Source organism: Camarhynchus parvulus, chromosome 2 (assembly GCF_901933205.1).
Source record: "Camarhynchus parvulus chromosome 2, STF_HiC, whole genome shotgun sequence".
Lineage (NCBI taxonomy): Eukaryota > Metazoa > Chordata > Aves > Passeriformes > Thraupidae > Camarhynchus > Camarhynchus parvulus.
Window position 1 is genome coordinate 6,593,778 of NC_044572.1, and position 21,446 is coordinate 6,615,223.

The 21,446-nt window shown below is 42.9% G+C and overlaps 1 protein-coding gene across 2 annotated transcripts in view; it reads right to left on the reverse strand.

The window, feature by feature from the left end:
- Positions 1-21,446, reverse strand: part of PRKAG2 (protein kinase AMP-activated non-catalytic subunit gamma 2) — a 182,427-nt gene that overhangs the window by 90,379 nt on the left and 70,602 nt on the right. For both annotated transcript variants that reach the window (XM_030968488.1, XM_030968498.1), the window contains exon 3: positions 15,373-15,652. In XM_030968488.1, the coding sequence (XP_030824348.1) occupies positions 15,373-15,652 (280 nt within the window). The remainder of the gene's footprint in view (positions 1-15,372; positions 15,653-21,446) is intronic.

A 21,446-nucleotide genomic window follows, 5' to 3' on the forward strand; every position in this document is an offset into this window, starting at 1 on the left:
GATGGCATAAATCCAGCTACTCCAAAGAGAAGTGAATTTCTCCCAGCCTTTCCCTTTATTGCTGTTCTGCTCCCAGTCTGATTTGTGCTTTAGTGTTTGGAGAAAAGAGTTCTGGATGTCATTTAATGAAGTACTGTAGTGTTTTATTATCCTTTATGGTAAAGAATTTGGAAGGACTTTGGAGAGCTTCATGCAGAAACAGAAACAGGACCTCAGTGCATATACAAAATACAGCTCTAAACTCCTCTTCCTGGCAGCTAGATGACAGAGAAGTAAAAAACATCCACTGCAGACAATTTTTCCAGTCTGGTCCCTGACATGGTTCCCATGTGAGGAATGATTCAGTTATCCTGCTGCCCCACAGCAGCAGATTTCAGCACCCTGTGGGGTTATTTTCCAAAGGAAATGATGTGCTGTTCAGATACTTTCTTTAGTGCCACTTTTTAAATTTATCTAATAATGTCACAGGATTCCAATAAGCAAGCAGGTCTTCCAACAATGCTACCCCAAACATCAGGTCCCCATTCCTGCAAGCCTTTCTATACTGAGGAATGACTCAGTTTAGCCATGCTGAAGAAAAGGGCATACTCTCCTTCCTCTTCCAGTTCTTAATTAAAAAAAAAATCCATACATGAAGCTTGAATGCAACAAAATCAGGTACCACAATCTCATAACTCTTCCCAGCTGATGCCAAGAACAAAGCAGTGTGAATATGTGAAGTTCATCTATTCAATGTAATCCTGTTTTCCCTCTCATTACAGTGGTAGCAGATGTGAGACTTTGGGCATTGTTGACTTTAACAGTTCTGTGGGGAGGAGAAGACACTTTCCTGTTGTAGCACTCCAAATTTTAAAATTTAAGCACTGGCAAAAAATTTACCCGGAAAGGTTGACATTGACCAAAAAAACCCAAAAACCAAAAAACCCCCCAAACTTTGAAGTAGAAACAAACCCTGAAAAAATCTCTTCTTGGCTTTAAAACTGGAATGGACAAAATGATAGGCAGAGGAAAGAAAGGGGGAGATGACTCCACAGGCTCGTTTTGTGGTGATGCCTTTTGCTGTTGCCTTCCCCAGTCTGATGTTGCTGGAACCATCAGAGCACTGGGATGTGTTTGAAGATGCGAAAGTCAGAGCATGGAGGCAGTGCCAGGAGGCTCCCACTGAACTTGGGCACAAGAAAAGCCTTCTCCCACTGCACACCTCTTCTTAAATACAAAATGCAACAAAGGAGTGAAAATGGTGGTGTGAGTCCTGATAATCACACTCTCCAGTTCTCTTTTCCAAGCGCAGCTGAGGCTCCCAGCCCAGCCCAGGGCAGCTGGATCCTCTCTGGTGTCTCTTGGCTAAACCAGAGCCAAGCATGGCAAAGCCCTGGCACCACTGCTGTAGCTCTGTGCTCTGCTGGCATTTCTCCTTCCTGAGTTTGTAGCTGGGCTCTCCAGGGAAGCAGCTGCAGGCACTGGATAGAAGTTTCTCATTCTGCAGCGCAGATTTTTTACCCATTCTGCTTTGCAAGCTCCTCCACTGACAAGGTTCACTGTCTCCATATCCCAGCTTTCCAAACAGAGGGGCTGTAGGGATTTCCTGTGAAATCCACTGTGGCTTCCAGCTGCTTCCAACAAAGCTCCAGACACTCTGCCCAAGAGCTCATCCCAAAATGATGGGTGACTTTAACAGCAGCATGGCTCCTGGCCAGCCCTCAGTAGCACTGACTTGAATGCCATATAATTGCAGTGATATGTCTTTAATAACAAAACCCATGCCAAGAAACCGTAGCTGGAACTAGAGCTGACCTGAGGCCAGGTTCCAAAGGGTTCTCAATCGCCTCTTCTCTCACTTGTGGCTTCCTGGGTGCTGCACAACCTCTCCTGGGTCACTGAGGGACTGCAGCCACCCACAGCTGCTCCAGCTGCCAGCACAGCCACACAAAGTGAGGAACCTTACCCCAAATCTGGAAAAGCCAGAGGCGCTCCTCCAGCACCACTCTCTGAGCCTGGGGACAATCCCAAGGTAGCCACCATCCTTGGGTGTTTGGTGGGCTTTGTCCCTTAAAAAAATATCTGAGATTTCAACACTTTTCATCACCCCTGAACTCTGTGGTTAAATGAAAAAGCAAAAAATCAGCATAGGGCAGAACCTCCCTGATGACACCTCCCTTGCACAGAGCTCCACATACCCCCCACACCTCCCCAAAATCAGGAGAGCCTTATCTTTCAGGATTTATCTGACAGCATGGATATGTGTGACTATTGCTACATGGAGATGTTCCATAAAAGACACAGAAATAAGACATGATAATCTTCTTATTTGCATTTTCATATTCTAGCATTTTTACACATTCTTCACTCCAATGGTCTGGATAATACCAAAGCATAAATCCTCTTTGCCTAAACAAACTTCAAGGGACTGTGGCCCATCACAAAGGAATCCCAAAGGAATGGCTATTTATTATACACATCAATGAAATTGAGAAAAATGTTAAATCTCGGCTTCTTTTTTGGTTTTTGTTTCTACAACAAACAGGAAAAAAGAAAAATGTTCTCAACATTTGCAACAAAGCCCAAATCTGTCACTCCAGAGCTGTGGCTTTGACCATTTCTCTAAATTTAGAACATCTCTCCCTACCTGTCTTCCCTTGTCATTAGTAAGAACTTGCTGATAATCCACCTATTTTTCTGCAGACTGGGCTTCTGATCTAACAAAATCTAGAGAGCTGTACAAGTGGGTTTGCCCTAATCCCCACCATTTGTTTGAAAGATTTCTGTGAACACCAGCAAACATACAACATGTCAGATCAGCAATATTCCTCATTACTTACTATTTATCCCTCTGATTGGACCAAAAGGGTTTTCCTCTGGCTTTTAAAGACAAAACCCAACACTTAGATCCCCATGTAGGAAGCTATTGCTTATTGTTCACCACCTTCACAGTGGAGATGAGCAAATATTGCTGAAATTAGCCAAAATATTTCTGGGTTTTTGGTTTGGCAGGTTTGGGTTGTGGTTTTGTGGGGTTTTTTTGGGGAGGCAGGGTTTGTTTTGGATTTTGTTTGTTTTTGTTCTGATTTAAGGAGGTCTTTGTTTTTTTCTTCAGATCAACTGACTTAGAGTGGCTCAGCAAGGATTTACTATTAATTTCAGGCACCCAGCTCTGGAAATTGTTCCACTGGTTCAGAGCCCAGTGAAAAAATCTTCCCCTGTGTCACTGTGAAAAAGTCAGATGTAGTAAACCCAATGTCCTTAAATGCACATAACAGAGCAAAATTTTATATTCATGGAGGTAGAAATAGATTTTAAACAGCTTTGCTGGAGGAAATACTTTCTTCTAAAAGATGAAAAAACTCAGCTAACCACTCATTCATTTTTGAGGTTCACTCTCCTGAACAACTTTGGGCTGGTGCTGCCTTGCTGAGAACTCTGCCAAAAGCCCATTTCTATTAGCTGGCTGCTTGTTTCAGCTGCCACTGGTGCTTCTTGTCTTTCAGAAATCCTCCAAGGAGCTCTAAAACTTGGCCAAACTCAGCCCTTCTCTGCCACAAACAAAGGAGGCAGCACTACCATAGATGCTAAACACAGAATAAATCCCACAGGCACTGTTTGCCACCTGTAGCTGCTCTTGCTCCTGTATTAAGCATTATCTCACATGAAATTCTTTCACCTTCCCTCCAGAAAGTCTTGACCTTTGTGGAGTTTAGATGTGCACCTCTATTTTGCATGGATTAAAGGCAGTTTTGGCTTCTGGATGCTCAGTGCTCTGGAGCATGTCAGTGTGAAAGAGGAATTGAAGCAAAGGCTTTAGTGCAAACAGCTTCATCCTGTGGAGCTACAGCTCAGGTTGCCAAGTGCAGTTCTCTCACCATTAAACAGTTTCATGGACAGGCTGTGAACATGAAGAGCTGTGGAAACCTCATACTGAGGTTAAGCAAACAAATCTGACACCAGACCTTCTGCCCAGCTCAGGCAGGCAGTGAAGCAGATACACTCACAGTGACCCTGAAATGAAATGCTCTGTACTCCCAAAGAACTGTGTTTGATGAAGAATATTTGATTCATGGCTTACCTCCACACGTGTTCCTCAGCCAAAATTTAATTGCATGCATTTATCAACACAATTAAATGTCTACCTTGATATGGAGTGTCATATCCTGACCTGAGGGCAATGTCAAACTCTCCTGGGATGAGGAGAGGAGAAGTAGATTTCCTGAACAACTGCTGAAATTCCAGTTTGGAGGGAGGGATGCTTTTAGTCCCTGATGTTTTAATTGGTTTAGAGGTAAAAAAAAAAAAAAAAAAAGAAAAGCAACAAAACTCAATGACAGAAAGAATAGTCAAAGGTTTTTAGCTCAAAACACAAGCCAAAGGATTTCCAGGCAGGCAGGGCAATGCCAGGCTCTCCACACAAGAAGCAGTGGGATGCCCACAGGAGGGCACCTGGGCTTCACAGTGCTGGAGAAGCTGCCAGGGAGGTGCACTCTGGGCTGGCACAGTGTGGCACAGCTGCTCCTACACTCCTGTCACCCCAGCCCTGTGTCACACACCCACACAGGGCTCCCACCCCTGTGTCACACACCCACATTTGGGGCTCAGAGAGCTGTAAACAGCAGGAGATGCTGCAAGAAGCAAACTACAAAGAAACCCACCACAGCTGCCAACAGATAAAGTGTGCTTACAGGAAACCCAAGGCAAGCTTCAAAATAATTTAACTAAAGAACTGAGGTGCTTTGATGGTTGATCATCAAAGGCTCTGAGTACTTGTTTCACATATCAACTACACACATTAATATTTTTATCATCTAAGACAAGAGGTTTTTTTAAGATACAGAAGAATGTTCAAATATTCTGTGAACTGCAAAAGAAAAGGGCATATCAGAAAGTTTATATAGAAAAAAAAATCCAAAACAACAAATAATCAAAACCAAACAATCCACAACCCTTTTTTTTTGCTTTGTTTTCAAACTAAAATAAGAAAACTTGGATTTCATTAACACTTGGTGCCCTTTCTAGAACTAGCTTTCCTTGGTGGGAAGGTGGTTGAGTCTACTGATCCATCTTAGAGATCCCAGGCACAGGGACCTTTGTAAGCGCTCTGCTGGCTTTAGGTTTGTCATTTAGCAGTCACCACTGCTGGTTTTAGGACTGTCATAAATCAGTTAATTTCTGCCATTTGGCTCTTTCAGCAATGCTTTGTTTAGCTGTTCGGCTGGATAACAAATTCTAATACCCAAGCAGACCAAAGGGGCAGCACTGTGTGAGAACACCAATTACAGATTATTGCCAGAGATGGATAATCAGAGATTACTGACTAAAATCTTCCCTTCAGGAAGTTTTCTATTCAGGGCAGTGCTCTCAAAATCACATGCACTACAACATTTTTGCTTGCTCCAGCTTCACACTGTACTTCCACAAATCCTCATCTCCCTGCCCCATCCTTTGCACTTTTTATTGTGGAGCATCCCCACACACCCACTCAGCAGCACAAACCATGTCATACAACACTGGTGCTGCACAGAGAGGGCAAATCACAAAATGGTGCAAAATTTGGGGAGCATGGACCTCTGGCTAACATGCATGTTTGTGCCTGTGAGTAACAAAATGCTTTCATAAACCTGACTTGGGTGCTTTGCACAGTGCTGTCCTTCATTCAGTGTGTCCCACACTGTGCCAGGGAAGCTTGTCAGAAGTTTTGATGGATTATCAATCAAATTTATTGAAAGGTTCAGATGGATGGGAACTGTTCATAGATCACTGTCCAAAAATTAGACCCAAGACGTGTTTTCTGCCATCAGTAGAAGACCTTGCCTGTCATTTTAAACTAAGAACATGACTTCTAGCCTTCTCCAGCTGATGTGTTTATTATTCTACTCACAATAAACCTCAAATCAATTAACTCACTGGGCTAGAAAATCCTGAACTAATTAATTTTAAGAAGTGGCATCTCTGTTGTACTTGGCTCTGACAAAGGAAACATGAGCTCACTTTGGTCAAAGAGAAAGCAGCATGGAAAGATTCAGCTGCACTACACAGGTTCAGGAGAACAGGAATTAGATCAGTGACACAGGTTGGAATTACACCATTCCCACAGCAGTTTCACCTCTGTCAAACTCCAAGGACAAAAGACTTCTTCCTAAATCTCCTAATTCAGACTGATATTTGACTTACTATGGCAGTGGGGAAAAAAAAATCCTAAACCTGGCACCACACAGAGCTTTGTATTTTTTATTCTGCTTTTCCACAATTCCTTCTCCCAGCACCAACCAACCTGCTTCTAAATTTGCTGTACAGACCAAATGGGCTAATGCCAACTCCACTGTCAGATGATCACTACACAGCTTGAAGGTGTTCCAGCCCCTGAGTGAATCCAAATCCATGATCCAGGTTCTCCTTGCCCAGCTCATGACTCTGCCAGTGACTGCTGGAAGTGAGGAGCGGCTAAAGCAGCTGCTGGAAGTTCCTGTGATGGTTTATAGACACTGCAGTGCCTGCCCATGGTTATTTCCCATACAAATGGGGATGTTACCTTCAGCTGGCTTTGTGGTCAATGGGAAGAAGTACAGGTGGAAGCAGGAAACAAATCTAGAAAACCTTGCAAGTAGCAGAGTCTGTGTGAAGTCTATAAAACCCCCTCAGTCAAATCACTGGTTATCAGCAGAGCTCTCCTTCAAGAGGTTTTCACAGCCCCAAAGGCTGAGAAAGAAAAGGCTCATTTCCACAAAGCCCATAAGCTGAGACATGACAGTGATCAGCTCCTTGCCCTATTGACTCTCACCATGCACAGCAATTCACCACCATTTTTATGGGGCTTATTTTATTTTTTAAATCAGACCAAGCTCAGTCATAACTCACACTGACCCAAAAGGGCTACATAAGAGCTGGCCTGAGCTTGGGATTTAACTGTATTTTACCACTCTACAACACACACTGTATTCCTCAATCCACGCATTTTTCTGCTTTGTGATCAGGTTCTTTCATTACATATTTTTCCAGATCAGAAAACTGATTGAATCAACATTTATCATGTTTATTCAGCCCATTTCTGAGGCATTTTCCAGGCACTTTATCTAAGAAGCTGATAACCCATGATATCTGTAAAACTTGGATCTGATACCTTAAGTCATTATTACTCCTCCAGACTCCAAACACATAGCAAACAATCTTGGATGCACAATGCTTTTTCAGTGGAATTAGGACAAGCATTCACTTAGAATCAGGAAAAGCAATGTACTTTTAAATGTGTGAACAAACCTACTTAAATAAATAGGATTTCTCCAGCACTTAAAAATAAAAACTTGCTTAAGGACCAAATTCTGAAATAATTGATCAAAAAGGAAAATGGACTCATAAATATAATTGAAGGTTTGCTCCTACATATATTCTCAGATTTGTAAAATACAGATAGCTAAATATAAACAGCCCACAACCACAAACATTTCCCCCACAATTTATTTCCAAATGATTTCCTGCAATTAGCCAGCTTAACACAGCAAAGCACTCACTTTAGCTTTACTATGGCTTACATTGCTGCCTGTGCGGAAAAGTCACCTGCACATCAGCAATGCCCTTCAGACATCTTTTATCAGAAGACACAAAGAAGAGCAGCAGTTCATCAGCTTTTGGAGATGCTCAGACTGCAGTTTCTATTTCCCCTTATGCCAGCAGCAGTCTCTAAAAGAGCAAATATAAAACTAAAGTCTTGTCCATACAGCACAAGAAATAATAATTCGGTTATTATTAAAAAGCTTGATTATTTGCAGTATGTTTCACAGCTGATATCCCAGGAAAGAAATAAAAAATGGGAATGAATGCAGTCACAGGTCTGACCCATACCCTACACATGAAAGTTAAGGGTTGATTTTTTTTAAATGACTGCATATAAATCATTAGAAATTTGAAGACAATCTGAAATATCCTTCTTGCCTAGACAGAGAGGGGAGGAATACAGAAGCATACTGGATGTATTCCCCCTATGCAGACAAGACTGACCATGAGAAACTAAGGTGAAAAGGGAAGGACATAGAACGATATCTCCAAATAAACTAAGAACAATCACCATAGGCACGTTTTAGCCAGACAAATCATCTGCTGCTGAGAGCAGACATCAGTAACTGGCAGCAGAAATGGTGCTGAACGTGGCTGCTCTTTGGCCATGTGTGCAGCACCAGCCTTGCTGCAGCAGTGCTGACACATTTTGTCTGCAAAAAGTCATTTTTCTGGCGTAGATGAGACCAAAATGAACAGTGCTGGTCCCCTTGTCTGCCTCTGAGGGCAAAGCAAGCTTGAAAATGGATGATCAGATGTCCTTGCGCACCAGTACTGGAAAATAAAGCAAGACAAACAGCTTTTCTCCTTTTCCAGGTTTTATGGGCTGACTGTGGAAGAGTCTACATCATCCCCCCAAGGTGGACCTGGACCAAGCAGCCCTGTCCTTGTCCTCCTTGTCCTGCAGAGTGGTCACAGCCACAAATCAAAGTTTTGTTTTGCCCCTTCCCTCTGCATCCCACCTGCTTGCCTATTCAGAAGGTTGGGGCACTGTGAATAGAGAAGTGGAAATGGCCTCAGTGTTCAGGGTCCTGGTGCAGGCAGGAATTGATGGATCTCTGCAGTTGTGGTCCAAAGGCTGGGAGGCTCCAAGACCCTGGGAGGAATGTATTCATTTAGCAAAAAAATTTCCAAATGTAGATTGCAGCAGCTGGCTTGAGGAAGGACGTCCCATTGCATGGTGCCATTCTGCAGAAAACATTGCTGAAGAGTAATGGGGGGAAATAGCTTGAGGAAAGGGAAGGTGAAATGTCTGTGCCCAACCCTCCCCAACAGCCTGTCCTGGGCTAAGCTCACTTCTCTGCAAGCTGTCACCTAAATACCACAAACATGTGTCACAGACATCTTTTATGAAAAATCCTTTCTTTAGGATTTTTCCTCCTGAGAAGCTGAGAGGCCTCAGGAACAAAATGTAAACAATGGTTATCTGCTGCTGTGGAAAGCAACAGGTGGATCTTTGATTAGCTCATGTTAGTTGTTTCTAATTAATGGCTAATCACAGCCCAGCTGGCTCAGACAGAGTCCAAGCCACCAGCTTTTGTTATTCATTCTTTCTTATTCTATTCTTAGCTAGCTTTTTGAAGAAATCCTTTCTTCTATTCTTTTAGTATAGTTTTAATGTAACATCATAAAATAATATATATCATAAAATAATCATAAAATAATAAATAATCATAAAATAATAAATCAAGCCTTCTGAAACATGGAGTCAAATCCTTGTCTCTTCCCTCAACCTGAGACCCCTGTGAACACAGTCACAAACATGGAGTAAAATCTTGGGAGGGAATGCACTTCAGTCGAATGTTTGAAGAAAAATTTAGCAGAGATCAGCTTCAGCACTAAGGCCTTTGAGGCATCAGAGCACTCTGGAGCAGTGTGGCAGGGTTTCCCCAATTCCTTCCCTGGGTTACTGCAAATGAGAGCTACTTGCTCCATCTATGGGTAAAAATTAGTACAGCCATAGGCTTTTCTCACAGAGGGCACCATCTAACCCCGAGGTGTTCTACAAGAAAATAAATTATTAGAATGAATAAGGTAAATGACAGCCACTCTGCCTTGCTTCTCATAGTCTTTTGAACAAAATACCATCTGGACCATAATTATGTGAGCACCAGGAGTCCTCCTTATGGATTGCTTCAGGCACCACAGTTAATAGAATTGAATACCAGAAGGAGAAAAAAGTATTAAGAGGAAGCAGAACACTAAAACTTTATATTGAAAAACATTTCCTTTCTCAAGTGCAGTGAAAATTCACTGTGATCCAAATCTGACCACCAGCATCAAGGTGTTTCAAAGCTGTGTAATTATCAATTCAATGTTCCATAAGCAACTTTTAATTCTGAGCTAAATTTATCTTTTGATCCCATTCACCTCAACCCAAGCCTTTAGGTCAATGGAAACTTTTTAATTGATTCCTTTACTGGTAAAACTGACAGCAGCATTAATGTGTCATGAGTATTGCTGTTTGTCACTTGAAGCAATTGTTTCAGAAGGGGAAGCAGCACTGGAAAATGCTCTGATTTCATTCAAATGAGGCACTCAGATCTATCAAAAAAGGTACATTTTAATGAATTAAATTTCATACAAACACTTACTTCTAATAAAATATTCAGGGTACTTGATTTTAGCCTACCTGCAGGGGTAGCTCCCTCATAGCCACTCAGTGAAATAAAGCTGTTCTCATTTATTTGCACATGTTTTGGCTGTGCAGACACAGCTCATGCAAGAAAAGTGACATCTGCATTGTGTTTCTTCCCAGGTCACGCTCCTGTGTTTACTTTGGATCACCTCAGTTTGCTTTCCTGAGATGTGTCACTGCTTTCTCTTGGCATTGCACCTCTCACAAAAGTGACACACATGGGAAATCTCTGCCCACTGCAGCCAGGACTCAATCATGTCTTGGGAGCAACAGGTCCCAACTTGTGCCTCATGAGAGCAGTTCCTGCAGTTTTGAGCTAAAACAAACTGGGAAGCAGTTCCGCAATGCCAATTTTAAAATCAATTTTCACAGCCCTTCAACTTGCACTCTTCACTCACCCTTTGCTCCTGTTGTCCCTGAAGAAAATCTGTGAAATCAGTGTTAGCTCTGTAGAAGCCTAGAGCAAGCTACAGGTCACACTAATGCACTCACATCCAATTAAAATGTAATTATTTTAATGTTCCATGGCTGCTCATGTGCCCACACTGCTGCTGGTGGTACTGAGCTGTACATCCTCAATTGTGCAGGATATTTTCCCTTAATATTTTTCTTAAATATGTTATTCCAGAGGTGCTACCACTGCTACTGAGGGCTCAGCCTTGTCCAGCAGTGCGTCCTTCTTGGAGCCATCTGTCACTGGCTCTGTTGGACATGGGAGAAGCTTCCAGAAGCCACTCCTGTGGTCCCCCCACTACCAAAACCTGGCCACACAAATCCAGTGGAGTTACCAACATTATTCTCATACTGAATCCAAACCACAGCACTGTACCAGCCACTAGAAGGAAAATTAACTCTATCCCAGCCAAAACCAGGGTGGTATCCATCTCTTATTCTCTGCTTTGATGTCACACCCAGCTCCAACATTTTCCACTGCATCCCAATAAATCCCAACCACCTTTCCTGTCCTTTGATATGCACACACAGTGCTGGATTGTTGCAGGCTGAAGCCAGCTCTGGGTCCAGCTGCTGGAGCCAATCTCCACTTGCAGAAATCTCTGGGAGGTGCAAGGTGGGCATCACTGAGGGGATGCATTTACCAAGCATCACAGTGCAGGGAACAGCACCAGAAAGTCCTCTGCACCCCCTCAAAGCCAGGCTTAATTCACCCCCAATCCATATTCAGTTTTCAGCTGTCAGTCTAACAGTGCTGTTGCAAAGAAATTCTCTGATAAAAAAGAAATGAAAAATTAAATAAATTTGATGATTACATTTCAGAGGACTTGTACAGAAACTCAGCACACAAAGAGCTGTCTTGGATTTTTCTGCAGTGAACTTCTCAAAGTGAAGGGGCTGCACCAGTGGCCAAGCACACACCTCACCCAAAAAGAGACTCTCCCAGAGGGGCCAGAGGTGGATTTTTTGCAAAGGTGGGAGGCTGAATGTGAAGCCCCAAGCAGCAGTTTACTGCTGTTACTTGTGAGCTACCTGAAGTGGCTGGCAGCCAAGTACATGTTGTGGGAAGGTATTTTTTTTCTTTCAAGGTAAATCTTTTGTCAGATCAGAGCTGTGGGGTTATGATCAGATACTGAACTGGGGTAACCAGAGGGAAAAGGCACAAAGATGAATTCTGGATAGTGCCAAAACCAACGGTAAAATACTGAAGATGAGCAAAACCTTTAAACTCCCATCCTGAAGTGAAAAATATTTTAAGTTTCACATCTGTAAATCACTTTCTGTTTTACCATTGTCCTACCTTAGCCCTTCCTAAACTGTGTATATTCAAAAGGCAAAATAACTTAGCTGGGAAAAGAGCAACTACATGGGAAAGCAAGTGCTGCAAATACCACACATAGTCTTCAAAATGAAAACAAGCTAGGAAGAAGTTGCTTCCAAGAAAAACAAGCAATATGCAGAGTAACAGGTTAGTCTATGTTTTGAACAATGTGTGGGAGGAGGAAGTGGAGGGAAGATGGGGTATGTTATTTAAAACAAGGACTGCACCTACTTTCCCCCACACACTTCTCATGATGACAGGAAAGGAGTGCAGCACAGGCTCCTTTCAGATAAAGTGGGGGACAAAAACAAACTCCAGGTCCCTGTGAACTTTTATCTGCTTTTTTTTTTTTAATTGCTGATGGCCTGGATAAAACACAGATTTCCTATAACCCAAAGGGAAGACTCCAGTGCAGAGTTTCCCAGAAGAGCCGCAGCTGGGAGGGACATCTGCAGATCTCTGGTCTGATCCCTGCTCAAAGCAACTTTAAACTGGGCTGCTCAGAGCCTAGTCCAGTCAATTTATTAAAATCTGCCAGGGCAGCAATTTCACAGCCCCTCTGGAGCCCTGCTGCCACACCAGCCCCTCCAAGAACATTTTCCCTACACATTCCTGGCACTTCCCTCCTGACTCCTGCACTTTCTCTGGGCATCCCTGGAGGGGCTGGCACTGTTTTGTCCTAACCCCATTAAGAATCCGAAAACAGCACAAAATTCTTCTCCTCCTTTTTCTTCCTCCCCCTACACCACTGTGGGGCTGCAGCCCCAGTGCCACGGCCTTTGCTGGACCAGTATGTCCCCATCTTGTACTGGGGAGCCACAGCTGGACCCAGCACTGCTGATGTGTCTCACTGGTGCCAAGCAGAGGGGGAGGATGACCTCCCTTGACCTGCTGGTGATCCTCAGAGTGCAATCTGTTAATTTGCATTTTAATGCAATTAATCCAGCACCAGCAGGGATGTAAAGGCAGCAAACACAGCTGATCTCAATGCACTCACAGTCTGAGAACTGATAAAACAACCTGAGTCCCATTCACTTTCAACACAGGCATCCCAAGCTGTTTGAGAAAATGGGATTTTAATCACATAGGTTGTGACAATTTTGAGCAGTGAAGCATTTAACCACTTCTAGAAATGTGGAGCCACGTGCTGGTTTAGATTTTCTCAGAGCTCTTCAGCACAGCACCTCTGCAGAAGTCTGAATTATCTGGTCTGAGGAGTGTCTGAGGAGTCTTGTCTCTAAGGAAATGCTGTTCAAGCCACAGAGACCTTGTTTTGAGTAGCACATAACCAGTTGACTTACTTTTCTGTAGTACATGGGGTTACTCTATTTGCAAAGTAGCAGAATGCAGAAGTATTGCTTGTAAAAATATAATAATACAGCAGAAATGCTAACTTATACTTTTCCAGAAGTCCTGAAAGGGTTTTGTTAAATAAAATCCTATCAAAGTTAATTAAATATAGTAAACTCTAAGAGTGCCATTCACTGCTGCCCCTGTTTAGCACATTCTGGATAAAATCCACTTTAATGTGGCAGTGAAGGGTAGGTGTCTGCATTAGACTCACTGTAAGAGAGCTAAATGCTGTGAAAGGATAATAAATGTCCTGTTTTGCAAAAAGCTGTGGGAAGAGAAGAGTTATCAACTTAAACACCAGTTAAAATCAGCACACCCTTTCCCAGGGGCTGTCTCTCTTACCTTAACAACAAAAGACCACGAGCACCCAAGCCCAGTGCAATTCCCACAAGGCTCCCAGAGCAGTAGGGCCATGGATATTTTCTGTTAGCTCAAATACAGCATGGCCCCATTCCAAGCCTGCTCCTGAGGCACTGATGTGACCTTATCAAAAGGATTTTGCTGACTCCTGGAAGATTCCTTTATTTAATATTCTGTTGTACCTAGCTAGGACTTAAATAGTGCTGGCTGCTTAGAGAAGTTGATTACAAGGTCCCAGGATGGTTTTGCTCTGCAGTCTAAATTGCTGCTATTCATGCAGCAGAGAGCCCTTCTCTGCTCACTCCATCAGCAGAATACTGCCAAAATTGAAAGGCCATATTTGAACCTATGTGGACTAGCAAGAAGAGCTGAAATGGATTTTAAATATTGTGAAGTTTTAACGAGAGAGGAGTGTAAAAAGCATACTTGAACTTCAAGCAGGGATGAACAAATGTCCTTGAATAGATATTTAGAGCTTTCTCTGAGTCCTTCAGAAACACTGACTCCTACTTTCAATCTCCTGATGGTGTTTAAGAGAGAAGCAAAGAGTGGAAAAGATACCATTTCAATTAACCTTCAGCAGCACTTCTGATAAACCAAGAGAAAAATCCTGTATGGGTTTGTATTGCTGTGTTCTTGTGGACAAGTCATTATGAAATAACTTGTTCTGATTAAAGCCAATGATTTTAGGATAAATTCTCATAAAGAAAAATGAGAAGCTCCCTCTCTACTATTTAAAATCACTGAAAATTATCAATACATTGCAGGAAACACATAGCCCAACACAGGTATACGCATGACCAGTTCTGTACCTACACTGTCACAGAAGATTTGCCAACAATTTTTCATTATTTCTTTTGTTTACAGACTGAAAACTCTCTGTGATCTCACAATCCAGCAAGACATTATTCCTCTCTTTCCCCTTTAACCCTGCTCCTTTCCCACGGCCACCAAACCCTCACGCAGACCAGGTTTGGTTTGTTGACCAGCACTGGGAAACTTTGTTCAGTAAAAAAGTTTTAAAATTGAAGCACATTTTCAATTCCGCTCATTTCTGAGTTCTAGCCGTGTGTTAATAGCACCCAGGCTGCTGAAGAGCTAAAATCTTTAACCACTATAAAGCTGTATATAGCAAGTGCTCTGAGCCAAGGAGGTTTGCTATGCCTTTCATGTTCCTGCAGAGGAGCTCAAATATCCCCTTAATGGTCATTTGACTGGAAACAAATTAAATTTATTTCCATCCAGCAAAGGTTGCCTGCCCTTCCTACAACAGGGCAAATAAATACCAATTAAAGAGCACAGCTGAAATTGCCTTTGGGGTCTACAGAACCTGTAACTCCTGAGTGACATCATGTCAGTGCCCACCTCCACCACACATCCCATGAATGTTCCCAGCTGTTCTCAAGTCTTGGCACTGACATTGCTGAAACCACCCAGAAAACTCCCACTAACGGGGACAAAGGATTTCTAAACAAAGCACAGGAGTGTGATTTCCATCCTCAACCCTGAGGTGCCCCTGAGGTGTCCATGGCCCTGCAGAAGTCACACCTAAAGGCCAGCACGTCAGAAACCCACAAGACATGGTCAGAGAAAGAGATAATGAACAATTAGCACATGCCTCATCTGCACTTACTTCACTACAGCAGGTAAAGCATGGGCCAAGCCCAGAGGTACCGTGTATCTTCCTGAAATAACATGAGCAATTTCTTACTTTTTCTTGATCTGGAGAAAAACTTGATGCCCCCAGGAGAGGTAGACGGGTTAGAATTGGGGGAAGACTCTTTGGAGGAGGACCTGAAGATGCCACTGAAGCTCATTCGGCGTGGGGAGCGTGGGGGAGACTCCTGGTAGGGGAAGGGGAACACTGTTTTGGGTGAGCCAGGACTGTGCTTGGATCTCACAGGGGCAGAAACGGGGCTGGAAGGTCGGTTCTGGAGCCCCTTGGAGAAAAGGCCTTTGGAAGGACTGCCAGCTGAGTAGCTTTCATCCACCTGAGGAGGAGAGAAGGGAGAAAAAAAGAAAAATTTCCATTAATTCAGTTTAGTTCAGGTTTCCAGGATCTCTGAATTTGTCTCAACAGAGCCAACTCCTGTTTGTTGGGGTGGTGGATTAGCCAGAGCTCACCTTCCCCAGCACCTGCCTCCACTGACACCCAGGTGTGTGTGTGCCACCTCTCTGGCCTCATGCTGCCCCTTGCTCCTAAAGGTACCCTGAATTTCACAAAAACATTTCAAGGTGTGCATACATTTTATTATCACACATATAATGCAGGAATTTGTCTACTGCTTTTATCTGTCACAAACCCCTTTTCCTTCCTCAGACAAACGAAAGGTGCCTAGCAATGAATTTATTTAAGGCAATGAATGATCGGGGTTAAGGAAACACAGTGCCCCAAAGTCTTCCCCATGAATTTAAGCGCCCACCCACAGCTCTTAAATCTCCATCCCATGATGTGACTCAGCGCAGCACACAAGTCCCCAAGTGCCTGACAGGCCTCCATGACGCTGGCCACAGCCACAACTGTGGGATTGCAACTCCTATCCCAAAAATAGAGGAGCCATTTTAGAGTGATGACGTTCCTGCTAATTACCTGAGCTGGGAAATGACCTTTCTAACAGCTGGATCCCTTTTGGGACCTGTGCTGCCTTTCCAGCAGTGTAAATATCTGTGCACAGCACAGCTCTGCACTGTGCAGGCTTGCCCAGCGAGGGGGAGAAAAGAACCCAGAAAAACAAACAGCAAAAAAAGGAACTAAGATTAAATTCTCCTCCCCATACAATTAACAGAAGGGGACCCAAAATCTCTGTGGGATTTCCACGTGCCTGGGCTATATGTAGAGTTTATTTCCTTCTGGAAGCACAAAGTAGTTCTGTGGGTATGAGGCTGCTGTTTTAGCTGGGGGCATTTCTCATGAATGAGGGCTCTGTTCCTGGCAGAAGGCAGCAGTGGGTTCCAGGTCACCAGGGAATGCTTAAGCCAAGGCCAAGGTGCACGTGCCCACAGCCCCCTGCACGCCTGCTCCTCTCTGCCCAGTTACTCAGCACAAACCAGGAGGGATGGAGCAGGACTGTGAAGATGCCTCCTGATGTGTGTCAATCCAGTTAGGTAAAGGCATTGCTGCCATGGGAGTCATTTTAGGGAAAAATGGCATCTTTCATTAGGATGATTGAGATGAAAGGAAACCTCATAGGTACATATGCTCTACTTTGGGTTCGTGAAGGGCTTGTGTGTATGAACCCAACTAAAAATTGTCAGCAAAGTTTAAAACTCATGCAAATAACTCTCTTTTCAAAACAAAGTTTATTCACAGCTCCAAAACACACGTAGAAATATGCACAAGCAGCATAATGGCCAAATAGCTGCTCCCTCCGTAACCCAGGGTCCCCCTTCTTGCAGACCTTTCTGTGTCCTGCACACACACTTTGGACCAGCTCCTCTTTCCACTTGGGATGGGACAGAGCTGGAGCAGGTCCTGATGTGTGAAACTGTAATCTCTGCAGGCCTTTCTGCAATCTCCCTTTTGGGAAGGTTTCTAACCCAAAGGGCAAGTGGCACCTAGTCTGGGAGATGGACACAAATAGTGTGGGTCATGAGAGGGGCACAGACTTGTGCCAGCACAGCCCTGGTTAGATGATGAATTCTGCTCTGTGTTCCTCTGCACAGCACAGAGATGTCTGACAAGAGACAGAACAACTTTTTTTATAACTACATTCCTGTTTTTGACAGTGTGGGCAAAAATGTCTCAAACATATACCTGTCCTTTTACAGATGAATTAGGGGAGCAGCTGCCCTCAAGGGCAAGTTCTTGAAAAAGATAAATCAATTCTAACTGAAGCAATAGCAACTACCAAAAGCAACAACAGACTCTGGACAGTCTCCACAAGAGAAGAAAAAAGCAGTGTTTCGTGCTTAACACAGTTGCCTGAGGCTCAGGTTTGCCTCCTAGCTCTGTCATGGATTCTATGTGTAATCTTGAAAACTCATTCTAAATTATAAATCTATTCTGCCATGAGGACTGTATCTCCTTTATTCCCATTCTAAGTCTTCCAGCACTCAGACTGTCTCCCAGTGAGTATTTAGCAAGAATAATAGGGCACAGTCCCTCAACTGAGACCAGGAATAATAACCACACTATAGGAAATTAATAAACAAATTGCACTTTTGTCATGGGTAAAACAGTCCCAAAGTGATAGCTTTCTCATAAAAGCTCATTAACTTTACTAAAATATCATGTTTAAATCATCTGAGACTACTTATGCCTTGTTCTCTTCACAACTACACAGTTCAAGAAACAGCCAAGTAGCACAATGGCACCTCCTTCTGCATTGCAATTTAACTAGGTCTGCTGCCAAATCTACTGCCTCAAAGTCAGGAGTAAGAACATTTTCTAGCTTATTTTAATCATGATACAAATCTGCTACTGCTACTGTAGTTTGGGTGTGTTTCCAGGATGGCAAGTTCATTATATTTTTTCCTAAAGTGACAAGCCACGACATTTGTAAAGCCAAGGACCTCATTCTGGCACTACCCTTAATGCTTCCCCTTAACTTTTTTTTGCATGCTTGTTTGGTTAAAATGACACACTGATAGGAGACACTTCAAAACAACTGCTGTGTCCCTACACACTAAAGCAATTTTAGAGATGTAAAATGTCAAACAACAATTTGTAAAAAAGGTCAGTGTTGCCTTGTACATGCAAGCCAGACACAAAAACAAATTGTTCTCTAATTCTGAGCAGAAGCAGCAGGGTGTTTTTATTTACTGCAATCACAACCAGTTGCTTTCTCTCCAGCGTGCCAGGCAGATGAATTAATTAATTGTCAGAGCACCAGGGCCACACTGCTAAATACACATGTGCATGCTACCAAATTAAAGGAAATTACTGCATTGAATTCTTCCCCAGCCTGTTAATTATGCACAGGTTACACCCACCATCACGGTGGGCAAACACTTGTGATTTTGCTTGGGGAATTACAACAGGATTGCTTGCTTAGAATATAATTTGTGGCTAATGGATTGCAAGTTTTAAAAGAGTATTAGGTACTTCTGCAAGTAAAATCAGCAGCAATAGTTATCACAGCATATCCAAAAGTCATAAGGCAACACTCATTTTCATGCTTCAGCTGGGAATGCAGAAGAATCTTTGCTGTGGAATAAACCCCATCAGCCCATGCAGACTTGGTGTGATAACTCTAGCAGTGATGCTAGAGGCAGGTTACACAGCTAGACCATTCATCAGCCTGTTTTGAATGCTTTTTGGACTCATTCCCTAAAGCTATGATAGGCAGGTGGGCTGAAAACTCCCACATGTGCTTTGGAAAGATAACTATTCCCCCAGCTAAGCTTTAGTAGCAAAATAAAAGTATTACACCCTGGTTTCTCACATTAGTAAACACTGTGAATCACTTTGTGTTGATCCAGGAGAAGCTGTAAAGAGAGAATGGGCAGAAATATGGAACACACCTAAAAACCAATAGAAATGCACATGGGGCTGTGGCTCATGTTATCCCAAACAGACAATCTGCCTTCTTGGTGATAAGGAATCCAAACACACAATGCAAGTACAATACTAATCAATGCACAAATAACATCTAATAAAAAAATTGAAAAATTCTTCTAAGTGCTATGACTGTTCAGCTATTTAAAAAACCCAACAAATGCAAACAAAAACCAAATTCCCCCCTGAAAAAGGAAAAAACCCAACAAAAAACAAAACAAAACAAAAAAAAACCACAAGAAACCAACCAACCAAAAACCCCCAAACCAACCAACCAACCAACCACAAAACATTTCTCATGTTGGCTTTGTGCAAACCCTAAATAGGATCTTTGAACTCCCTGCCCAACACTGGACTCCTTAAATCTTGAAACTGGTTATGCTGGAGAGAAATGTCAGCCCCTGACCTTATGCCTGCAGAGAGCAGAGGAGCTGGAACCAGGCTAAATCAGCAGCTTGGTGCCAGTGCCAGTGTAAACCTACCCTCAGCCTAGAGCAACGTGCTCACCAAGGGAGGTGAAGCAACAGAGCAGAGCCCTGTTCTACATCAGATGTGCTGGTTCTAGGGACCAACTGCACTTGTTCAAGGCTAAACTGGTTATCTCACACAGCACTGAGAAAAAAAATTTCCTGAAATGCTCTAAGTTGTTATCAGTTTTCATGCTTTGCAGCACAAAAGGATCCTCAGCTGGGGACCAGGGAGAGATTTTGTCCAGTTTTACACACTAAGTGATCATAGGCATGTTTTGAAAATACATCCAGAACTATCCACTGTTGAAAACAAAGCAACAAAACAAGACATGTCTTACACTGTTTGGCACCTAGCAGATTTAGCATTCCATTTTTTGAGAGAAACATAAAGTGATGGTGGGGCACTCATCCCAAGTCAAGCAGCTCTGGAAGATTTCACCACAAGGAATAAGACTGTGAAAGCTGCCCCTGTCATTTCACCTGGGTGATGGAATCTTTCACTCTTCTTAATCTCTTCTTGCTTTCTCCTAGCTTAGAGTTTGGCTCTGCAACAGGATTGTGCCCAAACCTTTCCTCTTCAGACCAAGAGAACATTCCCCGACCTCCTTTACTTGTTGCTCTGGTTAACATACATCAAGTGAACAACCTTGTAACTTGTGTTGTCAAGAATTATCCACCCTGAAGGTCATCCAGGTCTTTCTCTAGAAGATCCCTCCCTATGATTAAAAAAAGAACAATTTCCTTTGCATCTACAACGAATTTGGTTGCTGTGATTTTATTTTTTGTCTCAGCTTTACTGGCAAAGACCCAGGAATGACACTGGGGAAACCCCAGCAGTTCTGTCCCTTCATCCAGCACTCATCCTTCCAATATCAATCTTTTCTTTCATCTATTTTCTTACCTGGCTTGCAATTCTTCATCTTATTTCACAAGAAATAATTAAGTGCACTACACTTACTCATTACCATATGACAACCCCCAGTGCAATGGGCTAAGATAGCAAACTATTCATACTTCACCACAAACTGGTCTCTCATCATCCTCACACCACCCATATCAGCCCTGCCACAGGCAGAAATTTTCCCATCATTGTTATTTTTATTCCTTTGCTTTACATTGGAAATCTGATCATTCTTTTTTTTGCCTGATAAAGTCCTCAATAAGAAGAAAATTCTGGTCCTAACATAGAATTTAAGGAGCACTGAACTTTAGAGAAGTGTCCTGCCAAAGCTGCACGCCCAGAAAAATCAGGACCTCATGAGCTCTGCTGAGAAGACCATGAGCATGGCCAGGCAGAGAAATCCAGGCACTGCCTGTGCCCAGCACCTCTTCACAGCCATCCTCTCTGCTCTCCTTGACTGAGGATCTCCCCAGAGGATGCTCTCTCTGATAAATCTCTCTCTGGTTCAGTTTGGGGTGAATTTAGCTTCATTTCTCAAAACAAGCTGAAAAATATTCTGTCAAATACAAATGGGCTCAATCTAAACAGCCTTTCAAAAAACTTTTGAATTTAAGTGAAAATTATAAAATGCTCCTGAGCTCTGTTCTGTTTTTCTTCAACCCTGAACAGAGAGGAAATTTATGGAGCACTATGGAGTTCTGTTTGATTTTACAACAGTGAGTTATTTGACCTTTATTTTGCCTCTTCACTTAAAAATTTTTTGAAAGGCAAAGAACAGAAAAGGAATTACCTCCCACCATCCTTGACAGGGACAGTAAACACAATTAGAGACAATACACCAGCTAGATGTCTGCACTTGTTTCCTGCCTTTCCACTGAATCCCAAGAAAAAAAGCCCTTTGATAAAGTTAATTGGAT